This window comes from Apis cerana, linkage group LG2 (genome assembly GCF_029169275.1).
Source record: "Apis cerana isolate GH-2021 linkage group LG2, AcerK_1.0, whole genome shotgun sequence".
Taxonomy (NCBI): domain Eukaryota; kingdom Metazoa; phylum Arthropoda; class Insecta; order Hymenoptera; family Apidae; genus Apis; species Apis cerana.
This window is the reverse complement of record NC_083853.1, coordinates 14,109,088-14,120,984: the sequence shown is the minus strand read 5'-3', so window position 1 is coordinate 14,120,984 and position 11,897 is coordinate 14,109,088. Positions and strand designations below refer to the sequence as shown.

The 11,897-nt window shown below is 43.8% G+C and overlaps 1 protein-coding gene across 35 annotated transcripts in view; it reads right to left on the bottom strand.

The window, feature by feature from the left end:
• LOC108002696 (homeodomain-interacting protein kinase 2) overlaps positions 1-11,897 on the bottom strand; it is a 29,638-nt gene that overhangs the window by 13,785 nt on the left and 3,956 nt on the right. For 4 of the 35 annotated variants that reach the window (XM_062071381.1, XM_062071382.1, XM_062071384.1 and 1 more), the window contains 17 exons: positions 8,896-8,990; positions 8,024-8,371; positions 5,882-6,208; positions 5,689-5,781; positions 5,380-5,598; positions 4,918-5,290; positions 4,615-4,832; positions 4,165-4,488; positions 3,812-3,991; positions 3,583-3,729; positions 3,340-3,504; positions 2,828-3,252; positions 2,383-2,472; positions 1,711-1,983; positions 1,465-1,630; positions 971-1,194; positions 153-473 (listed from right to left, as the gene is read on the bottom strand). In XM_062071381.1, coding sequence (XP_061927365.1) covers positions 153-473; positions 971-1,194; positions 1,465-1,630; positions 1,711-1,983; positions 2,383-2,472; positions 2,828-3,252; positions 3,340-3,504; positions 3,583-3,729; positions 3,812-3,991; positions 4,165-4,488; positions 4,615-4,832; positions 4,918-5,290; positions 5,380-5,598; positions 5,689-5,781; positions 5,882-6,208; positions 8,024-8,371; positions 8,896-8,949 — 3,947 coding nt within the window. In that variant the 5' untranslated portion in view covers positions 8,950-8,990. Of the gene's footprint in view, positions 1-152; positions 474-970; positions 1,195-1,464; positions 1,631-1,710; positions 1,984-2,382; positions 2,473-2,827; positions 3,253-3,339; positions 3,505-3,582; positions 3,730-3,811; positions 3,992-4,164; positions 4,489-4,614; positions 4,833-4,917; positions 5,291-5,379; positions 5,599-5,688; positions 5,782-5,881; positions 6,226-8,023; positions 8,372-8,895; positions 8,991-11,897 lie in introns of those variants that run through there. The other 31 variants (XM_062071399.1, XM_062071398.1, XM_062071390.1 and 28 more) reach the window with 21 other exon arrangements.

The window sequence follows — 11,897 nt, the reverse complement described above, 5'->3', positions numbered from 1 at the left end:
CGGTTGCACGGGAACGCACTATATATATATATGTATATATATATATGTATATATATATGTATATATTGCAACAATAACTACTGTACGATCACAAGTATAATAACAATACGATGAACTATCACTAAAACGAAAATATAATAAATGGTACACACATGCATGCATCAACTAGGTGTCTAGGTACCCACCCGGGTGTGAATCCCTGATAGGTGGGCACTTGTTGCTGCTGGATAGCAGTGGGAGCCTGAGAAGGCGCGGCGGTAACGTATACCGGGGGTGGCACGGCATGGGCTCTTGAACGTACGTGAGCGTACTCCTGGTACAGGGGCTGCCCCAGATGTTGGGCACTTCCTATTACAGGCCCCCCTGCAGGACTTCTACCCCCGCCACCGCCCCCAGGACTGAGGTGGGCCGGATGCCCATGATGACTGTGGGTATGACCCGGATGGGCTGCCGAACCCACCACCTGGCTCTGCCTACAAAACCCAAAACAAAATCCAACCCTTCGTTATGCAATTCCCATGCGTTCTTTACTTACTTTAAGAAGTCTCTCTAAAAGGACAGAGACCAAACCACAGACAGAGAATCAACGATCGGCTCATTCCGAGATCCATTTCAAGAAGATTCGCTTTTACTCTCGGCACTTTTACTTTGCGGGGGAAAAAAAAATAACATAGAAACTCATGCTGTTTACTTGCCGGTCATAATACTCGGCCCGTCTGTTGTCTCGACAACGTATATACACGAGCTGCCTGTCATCGGTTTGGTCGTTACACATACAAAGAGAAAATTCACATCATGCGTTCGATAAACTGCATGCGCACAAATTTCACTTGACCATCTATGCGTATATATCGGTTCTATCCGTTTTCTAAATAATTCTTTCTAAATCCATATCTATCTGTGTATGTGATAACGTGTAGTAACATGCTTCGAGTGTAATTCAAACGTAACGTGCGATATCGATGCTTACCTATACTGATGCACAGTATTTGCCACTGCCCATTTCTGATGGTCTCTGGAATGAGCAGCCGGTGGTTGAACGTACTCGTGTTTGTATTCAGCTCTCTTTCCAGGCCATGATACCCGCTTGTCCGTGCCGGTCGTATACACAATATGCTGCTCTTGAAGGTGGGGATGCGCGCTACTCGTGGTCACATACTGCAAGAAGTAGTCATGCATGTCATAGGCATCATCCTAGAAAAACATTTTCAAAAGAAAGATTACTAAAAACAGGGGAAGGGAGTATATCCAATGAACGCGGAGCAGGATCGTCGTTATTGTTCCTCGATAAGCCCAGAAACTCTCGGTTGGCCGTTAAAAATAATCGTGAAAAAAAAAAAAGAAAGAAAAGAAAAGAAAGAGAGAAAAAGAAGGGGGAAAAAAAAAAAGAAACGAAAGCTGCAAAAGATGAAGTAATAGGTACGAAATAAAGAAAAAAAATGTTGATTTAAATTAAAATTTAACCTGATAGGTCGGTGGCTCTTTACAGGCTGGCGCGTGGCACGGATGTGGTGCAAGATACTCAACACCGGGCTCCGGTTTCGTCGCAACATTCACCATATTGCATTCGGATTGTACTTTGGCCAACAAACGTTTCTTTTGCGATTGAGAAGAATATCCAGAGCTACTACTGCAATTAACAATGTATCGACGTCATATGAGAATGCTTCTTCAAATGAAATTATAAACTTTGTTGGCCGATTCAATTACCTGCTGACGTGATGTTGTTGTTGAGGTTCGTGTTTAATTAGCTGCGTAGTTTGCTGATGTTGAGGATGTTGCGGTAAATGTTGATATAGATGATTATGTGCTCGACCCGGACTAGCTTCGCCATCGCTATCACCAACAGTTACACAACTGATGATATTTTTCCGTTGCGACCTCTGAGACGTACTATGTGCTGTTGCGTGTCCATTAGTGTGCGATTGACTACTCGAATGAGTTTGTTGCATAGGCTGGACCACGCGTGGTGTTGACTGCGTGCTGAAAGTATAAAAACATGTGCTTTCAATTGAACTGAGAAACAATGAGAAAACGGATAACCCTGTACAATCCAAAATACGTTACACTGAGCATGAAAAAATGGCGTTAAACGCTAGGGCTGTAAGTTAGAGTTACATGTTAGTTCGTAATTGACATTCCAAGCGCTACACACGTGTAATTTTATTAAATTGTTCTAATCATATGCAATTTTTAAGCCTGCAATTTTTGTCACAGGTATGATAAAATAAAATACATTGATGTCAAAAATTAATCTCACAACGTTATATTTATATAAAAAAAAAGCAACGTGTTATGCTATTAACATGTTCTTAGCGATTATTAACCATTAATCGATGCTATTGTGTGTGATTGCGTGATTACTACGTTACATTCATATACCTTCGAATGACTTCCTCGCGAACTGGACGTCCATCGCCAGACAGGCGAGTTGCCAAATTTTGACAGGCTCCGCATTGCCGATCTCCACAGCTGTCAATGATATTCATGCATGATTCCACTACTTTCTATTCTAATAAATTACTAATAAATATATTCCATGGTGGAAACATCTATGGACAGAATTTACAGATAAATCTCCGTAAAGAAAATAAAACAAATAAAACAATAGATATTTATAAACGAGATTCCAGCAAATAGGCAATTTTCAAATTTATCGAACTACAAAAAAATTTTTTGTAACGAAGCAAATTAACAACAAATTAAATACCCGACTTGCTATAACACTTTACATTCTCGATAAATATAAAGCTTCTAATTTTATAAATATGCACAAAAATTTCTAACTACTTTCTAATATTAATAAGAAATAAATAAATTAACTCACCATTTGCCCGGCGTTTCGTCTTCGCTATCACTAATCGTGATAACAGAAACTGCTGGTGATGGGGTATCATGAATTGTAATAGTTTGTTGCCGACCAGATGTAACTTGATGGTGTTCCACGTTATGACTACTGCTGTGTTTACTGCTGTGATGATGTTGTTGCATGGGTTGTTGCTGCCAATGACTGCTCGAAGGTGAATGCCGTCTCATGTTGCTCGGAGGTGTACTTTCTTTTACCCTCTTTTTCACCGGACTTAATTGCTGCGTTTCTTTCTTATGCTCATGCCTATGCTGAGATTGTTGAGGTACTGTCACGTGATGTTGATGATGCTTCGTGACACTGCGTTTTGCCCAAGCTTGAGGAGGATGTTCAACAAGGGCACTAGTGTTGTAAACTTCTGTGACAGGAAATACTGGCCGCTGATCCTTCCCAAAACAAGGGAGGTTAGTTAAAAGTCCGTTCGACTCGTTTATGAAGATAATTAAGGCAATGAAATAGGGCAATAAAATTACCTGCAAAATGGCAGAACTATCTACAATAAGAGGTCTTCCCCAATCCCCGGCATCACTCAATAATGGTTGTTGTATCGCTGCATGTTGCGGTGGCAATTGCTGCCAAGATGGTACGATAGCAGCCATTTGACGGCTTCCACCAGGCCAAGAGGTTTGTACAGCATTCTACGAAAAATGAAATTATTTAATTATATTATATTTTCAAAACAAAAATGTTTGCTTTAACTTATACTTTAAGCTTACGGTCAATAACATTTGTCGTCCAGTTTCTACCATAGATACGGGTACCGCAGCATACTGTTGTTGAGCAGCTGCAGCTGCAGCAGCAACAGCTTGCTGCGATATAATTGATGGTTGAATTTGTAACGGAGCTTGTTGCGCTTGCGGAGGCTATGAAAATTAAGAGATACGATTAAACGATCACGAATGTGTAGCGATATTGAATTCAAATGAAAATCAGTATCTCGTTTACTTGAGCAACAACTACGTGTTTTGCAGGACTTGGCATCGTTTGATAACTGGGTGGGTGACAAAGTAGACCGGGTACCAATTGATGCGGAAAGTCATGTACTCCACTTCGTCCGCTATTTGATCCACTAGACGAGCTACTGTACTGAGTCGCACGACGACTACTGTTACTGTATATTTGATACTAAAAAAAAAAAAAAAAAAGAAAAAAAAAATACATACCATGATATAAAATAAATTTTGTACACAAAATTTTTATATCAGAACACATAAAAATAATGGAAAGCAAATGAGTGAAATTTGACTTTAATTTTATGCGATCGATCAAAAGTAAGGGAAAAAAACGTAGAAACGAACCAGATTGTCATATCCTGTTTGTGCAGTGCGATGTTCCCTAACCAATCGTTGTACTTGATTGGTCAACTGGTTATTGAAGGTGAAAGTTACGGCACTACCATTCGTCGTCGGCACGAAATTAGCTACCAATGACGTTGGTGGAGGTGGTTGAGGTGCTGGCGGAGCTTGGTGATGCGCTGGACTTGCAGTGAAATCACCGGCTCGTCGGCAAACCTCCATCATTTGGACGGAAGCCTTGACATTGTTACAATGCGCGTAATCGACTAAGTGAGCCAGCGTAACAAAGGCATGGTTCAGAGCCTCCCCGGGTGTTATACGGCGCTCCTACAAATGATGAAAACATGCTAGAGAATGGAAAACAAGGCGGAGAATAACTCTCATTTGTTTCTTTGAACACTGACCGCCGTCATCTTTCGATATTTTAAAATTAAAACATGAACTAGATATTACTACCTGGTCCATCGTGAGCATCCTCTTCAAGAGGTCTATGAACTCTCTTCTATCTGCTTTTTCTGCCAAAAGTTGACCACCCTCCAAATCGGTCGGAACATTAACTTGACCAATATCATCAAGACAATTAAAAATATACTTTCTTGCTTCTTTAGATTTAATACCAGTTTCAGCCTCGTGTTCTTCCGGTGTTTTTAATCGCCAAAATGGATATGTACCTGTAATTAATTTAAATCAATCTAACTACGTACAGATGTTATTCAAAAATACAGACGAAATTAATCGATGGATTTTATTACGTACTGTCCATGTCTCTGTAAAAGAATTTTGTTGTTTTGCTGGCATTGTTCAACATGTGTTCCGTTGGTACACCTTGCGTCTGACTTATATATCGAATCTGATCATATTCCGAGCTACCAGGGTACAAAGGCCACCCTAGAAATAATTCCGCAACCACACAGCCGAGCGACCACATATCTATCGCTTCACAATATGGAAGTCCAAGTATAATTTCAGGTGCACGGTAGTATCGCGATTGCAAATAAGTGTTGCAGACAGCTTTAGACACATGAGAGGCTGACCCAAAATCAATAACTTTAACACGATAAGGCTGACGTACTGGATCCACCAACATAATATTTTCTGGTTTAAGATCGGCGTGAATCAACCCCAATTGCTAAAAACATATATATACACATATATATATATATATATCGAGTAAGATTATCCAATGAATGGTGTGTATAGAAACGTATAAAAACTCACCTTAAGTTTTAAAAGAGCGGTGAGTACTTGTTGGAGAATCGGTCTGATGTATTTGAGCGGTAGAGGCGAAAATTTATTCTGTTTCAGGAAATCATACAGATTCTGTTCTAGCATCTCAAAGACCAAGCAGGTATGGGATTTGTGCTGGAAGCACTCATAAGCGCGCACAAAGTTGAACTCATCCGCATTTTCCTGACTAAGTCGAGACAGGATGGAGACCTATTTAGGATCCGATATTCCGCTTAATGATTAATTAACAAAATAAATCCATTAATAAAAATGAATCCATCTGTTTAAACGGCAACCCACCTCAATTTGCCCTTGGCGCGCATATGATGGATGGTTCTTCAAAATTTTGATGGCTACTATTTCATTGGTTCCCTTTTTCCAGCATTTCACGACCTAACGAAGCAAGAAGAGGAAAACGAATGATTTATTCAGTTGGTAAGCAGCGGGTAGAGGGAAAATTTATTGACACCAGGTAATGGTAGAAGAAGTTTACCTGTCCAAAAGTACCTCTGCCCAAAAATTCGAGGACTTCATACTGATTAGTCATAGAATAGAGAACCTCGTGTTGTACCAACTGGTAATCTCCGTCTCCTTGAGGATTGCTGCCACCGCCTCCATTGGCAGCGTTGGTCACTTGCTTGCTATGTGCCGTCATGCCTGTCTGCTTGTGTTGTTGTTGCTGCTGCTGCTGTTGTTGTTGCAGCTGCTGTTGCTGTTGAGTGTGGTGCTGCGACACTACAGTACTACCCACTGCGTTCGTCGCGTTGGCGGAGTGGACTGCCAGGCCGTCACCATTACCCTCCCTCGACCAAGTTTTTCTCTGTAGGAGGAATACACCTTATACAAAAATTTTTGGACGTTAAGAGATTGTAGGTAGCTTTCGATAGCTTTAGATTGGGTAGGGACGATAACGACCAACACACGGAGGACGATGAATCCAATGTTGAGACAACACAAATCCAAGAAACACGAATCCATCGGATGTGATCTCTGATTCTGTTACATGAGCACATATATATATATACACACATAAGCAGCTGCATCGTTGAAAATTAATTTCAGCCACATATGGAACAGGTATATCGGGGAGAACGAATGAATTAAAACTCGGAAAGTAACTTTTTTTTTTTTTTTGCATAAGGCTATCGATTGTTCCTCGCGTTTCGACGAGAGATTGAGATTTTTAGCAAGCGTTAAAAAACACTTTGTTATTAGCGAAAATATATCACGATGACCGGTTACATGAAATATGAAATGAAAACCTTGAAGGCAATCGATACGTAACTACGCCATACGGAAAAGTTAGCCGAGAAACGACATATCCGTCGTTGCTCGCGGTATGGTTCCGTGATGGACGGGCCAAAAATCAATCGATTCATTCCTTAATTACCCATTCCTTAATTAATCGAAACCGTGGTATCGATTTGCAAAGATGTTAATTGCGATTAGAATGCGGAAAGATAAAAGAAGCAAATTCTTTTCTTTCTTTTTTTTACGCTCGTATGGATCGAGGCTACCTTTGTGAAAGTTAGTCCATCGGAATTATTTAGACGATATTAATCCGTGGTTGTCGAACGCCGAACGATTATCATTTCGTAAATACTATGTTTTCTCTCCCCCCCCCCCCTCTCTCTCTCTCTCTCTCAGCGATACGCTCTGCTTGAACTTGTTTTTCTTTTTTCTTTTGCCGGACGATTTTGAAATCGTTCTCGCGGAAAGCCGTTTCTGCGAAACCCACCATGGCCGGATGACGGAGTCGATTTTCGAGCGGTGTCAGAATGACAAAATGACGAGCACGATGACCATTTGGCCGCGAAATGAAAAAAAAAACGCGGCAGTATTTTTAGCGGCCTTGGCTCGGCTTGTATCGCGGACGATTGCGGAAACGGAGCGCGATGGAAGAATAAAGACGAAGACAAATGCAGACGTAAGCTGTCTTATCGGAAAGGGGCAGATGGATGATGAAATAAAGAATACACGGATCAAGACGGGATTAAATTCGTCGTTAACTGGCGGAACAGAGATCGTTTTCCGTTCCGAAAAGAACGGAACGGCGTGCGAAGAGAAGGGGGGAAAAGGTCGAGGGACACCTGGAAGGATAAGGTCCCCAAAATTTCGAAAGCGTCCCCGAGCCGAAATAAAACCGAGGCTATTTCCTTTCGAGATTCATAAATAACGCGTTGAAGCGTGCTCGGCTATTTCTCCCGTAGAGAGATGTCGCATGACCACGTTACACGGAATCGTGGAAAAAAAAAATGTTGTTTTTTAAGCGAGTAGGAGAACGGGCTTCGCTTATTTATAGTCGTTTCGAGCGGTACGCGCCATCTCATCGAGCGTATCGATAGCGAAGAACGAGGTAGAGAAGAGGAGAGGAGAGAGGGGGCGAGAAGCGCGAATACATTAGCCCCGATTATGAAGTTCTAATCTAAGCGTTTACGAACGTATCTCTAGCGTTCATCTCGCGATGGTCGCGATGGTGACGTTAACGTCAGAGTTGTAGAGAGAGCTGGAGAGAAGTAGAGGGGGAGAGAGAGAGAGAGAAAGAAGAGGAGGATGAATCGACTTTCCTCGACACGATCACGCGGGTCAGAAGAGAGTTTATCGGTAGGAGAAAATCGCAGGAAGTGGGACCAACCTTCTGGCCACAGCGTTGGTACGTGTCTAAGAGCTTGATCGTCGAGGCTCGTACCAGGGTCTGTTGGTTCGGGCTACTCTTCTGCAGCGCATTATTGTTGTGCAGCGAGCTAAATGCGGTATTAGCACCGTTCACGGAGTACCGTTGTTGCAGACCGGTATTGTCTAATTGGTAGTCGCCGGTCGATTGGACCAATGCGTGTTGGATCACCGGCTGACTCACGTTGTACTCCAACTTGCGTTTCTTGCTGTGGTGGTGAACGGTGTTGTTACTGCTGCTGCTGCTGCTGCTGCTGCTGCCGTTGACGCTACTCGTCTGCTGTGTTTGGATGAACATGTCACACATTCCCTGCAATGACAAACGGAAACACGCGCATTATTCCAACGTTCCTTCGCGCGCATTTATTATATCTCTGAAAGTGGTCCCCCGTTCTCGTCATCGAATCTACGCGGCCGTGTCTCTACTGCTAGCAAGTTGTCTAACAGGCGATAACGGTTGCCGGCGAGTGGTAAACAACAACGGAAAAACGGAGGCTAACTAAAAATAGAGAAGGAGAAAATGGAGAGAGAGAGAGAGAGAGGGGGGGAAGAGAACGGAGGCGAGTAAGGAGGAGGGAAGAGAGGTACGAGAGAGCGAGAAAATTTTTGGTATATAGGTGGATGGATTTTATCCCGAGGCGTCGTCGAGAGCAGCGGGGGATCGAGGCGGAAAAAAGAGGGGACCCAACGTGCGTCGTTCTGATTTAGGCGAACCGAGGAGAGGAAGCCACCACGGCTCGCCATTGCGACGAGGCGACGCGCGATATATAAAAACGTACGCAACTAACAGTCGACCACCACGACTATGAATATTTTAGAGTCTCCTTCACGTACATGTGCCTTTGTATGGTTCCACGCTGATTCGGGCCAGCGGCTCTCAAAAGGCATCTACCGAATATCAGGTTTCTGCGCGTTGACACTCCGAGTAGCTGGAACAGGGCAAACATATTGGGTTGGTCTCTACACGATACATCCATTATTTCTCCGCTTTTCTACGCGAGAAAACTGTTCCAATTTCGAATATTCCCTTAACGCTTAAGGAAAACGCCGAATTAACGTTTGGAACACTTTTATCGAGCGTGGATACATATATATATATATATTATATATATATATAATATATATATACGTATTATACGTATGTTGCATTTACGAATTTGAGCTTTCGATAAGATAACGTTTGTTTCTTTTCCCTTATCGATCGCGGAAAGAAAGAGGAAAAAACGGGCGAGTGCGCGCGCGAATCGGCCAGAGTGGGACGCACGAACTACGTGTTTGGAAAAGAAAAACGAAAACGCGGGGACGAGATCGCGCGCGGAGGGCGTGTGATCGATCGGCGCGTGACGAATGTTTTGGAAACTTTCGATAGCTCCGATTCGGTTTTCGACACGCGCACGAGACCACGCGTCCGTCGCCTTCTCTTTCTCTTTCCCTCTTCCGCCAATTCGCCTTCATCCTTTGTACGCGACGTGCTCTAATTATAGTGCTGTTTGTCAGAAATAGTGTTGCTCCGTATTATGAACGGATCTACGGTACCGCGAAGTACAGTTACGTTTACGTTAACCGGCTCGTTACCCGTTCACAGAGAGAGTTCTGTGTTTAACCGTGTAGATATATATCGAGTGTTACGGGACATCGTATGGATTACCAATTAACCAACTTCATCGTTATACTTCATCGAGCAACGCGTGTTACACGGTATCGCGGCGCTAGGCTAAAAATCGAGCGGCGAGAGAGAGAGAGAAAGAGAAACGGAGAGAAGGAGGGAGCTATACGTCCAAGCGTTCTATCTGCGAGGCGTGCGAATTCGTTTTGGGAGCTAAACTCGAACGAAACGCTTCGTCATCGTCGCAATCATCGCGGTGCCAAATTATTCTCTCTTTTCTTCGGTAGGGAAAGAAGGAGAGGGGGAGCGTGGGGAGAGGGGAAGGGTGACAGGGTGGTTAGAAAGTTGGGTGTCTGGACAGGTAAGGAAGACAAATTGTGGATCGAGGTAAGGAACAATTGGTTGGCTAGGCGTGAAGGTGAAAAGAGAGGCAGGGGTTGGCAACGGTTCTCCGTTGCGGCGCAGCTTGCAACAGACGACGGAAAACGAGGAAAAAGCGTGTAGAAGAAGCGTCGACGTCGCGTTTCAAGAGCGAAGCGTTATCCCGATCAGTACTTACGTACGTCGTAATAAAAGAAGCGATTTTACGTAATAGCACGTGGCAGATAACGGATCGAAGGAGTTTCGGCTTACTCGCAACCATTCCGCCTTTATATATCATCGTGTGTCGTTTGATCATCGCGGGAAACGAGCAAGGTTCGGCAACGTGAGCGATGAAAGGCAACGGAATAACGTATCGTGATGCGTTTGTGCGCTCGTGTCTCAACGATAAACGCGATACTACACCGCGTGCAACGGCTAACCTTTACGTCGCAAACTTTCGTTCCGACGTGCTTGATTTTTCAACTTATTATTATCTTCGTCCGACCCCGCGCGTACATCGAAGCCGCGCGACACAACGGCGAAAAACGGCGGTTGGACGGCGAACAACACCTAATCTATCGCGAGATTTTGCGGTCGAGGCATCGCGAAACGATCCATTCTGGCACAACCGTGACTTTCCAAACGCGGACAGCTATTGTTTCTGTATCGCGATATAGAGCCGGCGACTGGCGATGAGTCACTCTTTCTCTTGTCTATCTGCACAACGACGAACAAACCAACGAACCAACGAACCGACCAAGAAACGAAATTCCAATTCTGGCGCGTTTGCGCTTGCTCGCGACGATATACGTTGCGATCCGCGATGCACGACGTACGCCCCCCGTGTACAATCGCGTGCATCGACTATACACACATCCCGATGAGTCAACCCGATTGCTAGGTAAACGGGAAACCCGAAACTATTTCAAAATTCGATCCGTTTTTCGCGGAAATTTTTCCCGCAACCGACATCGATCGCCCCGTCGATGGATCTCTCGCCAAGAAATTTCACCAACCGGAAGAATCGCAAGAAATAGAATAGAAACGTCGATTCGTTCGTTCAACGTGGATGGACGGATCGTCTGACGCTAGAAAACGCTAGAAATCGATCCCGTCGCCCGACCAATCGGCCAATTCTTTCCTTCTGACGCGTGAATAACTAAAGTTCCACGAGATTCTCGAAGCTACGACGAATGAAAAAAAGAAAAAAAAAAAAACGATCGAAGACGCCATGCGCTAGATGCATGCTCGTCGTTTCGTCACTTTATACTCCGTCGTAGATCAATTGCAATGTGTGCCTAACCGATTGATAACGAAGGAAAAATAACTTAGATACAAGTTGGATGAGTTGTCGTTGCGCTCTTCGTTCCGCATTCGCGAACGACAGGGAACAGGGGAAACGCGGCGACAAATTGATCCGTTTTCTCTAGTAAATGCGATCGTACGGCGCGTAGAAAAGTGCGAATTAAGCAACTACAAACTAACGCGTGAGGAGCTACAAATGTACCCGTTGTCGTAAATTAACCGTCTAGTATCGCGATCGTAAACGTCTGTTGTTACGTCCTGTATTTATAACCTGCAATCGCGGGAGCACAAAAGTTCGCCGACAAATTGGATGATCATGCGTTAGACTTCGTTTCTACTGTGCCGAGTTTTCGCGCCGCTGCTAACGATCTCGGGACGATAGCGCAAGGGGTCGTGTTTGCGGCTAAATCGAAGAATGTAAGGCGTTAGCGGATCGAATACGAGTCGTTTCGAAAAGAATTGCCGCGATTATTATCAAAACCAAGGTTTAAGATCAATTTTCACTCGGATCCAGGGATATAACGTTTATTACGTGTTTTTTAACCAACCGACCATCTCTGTA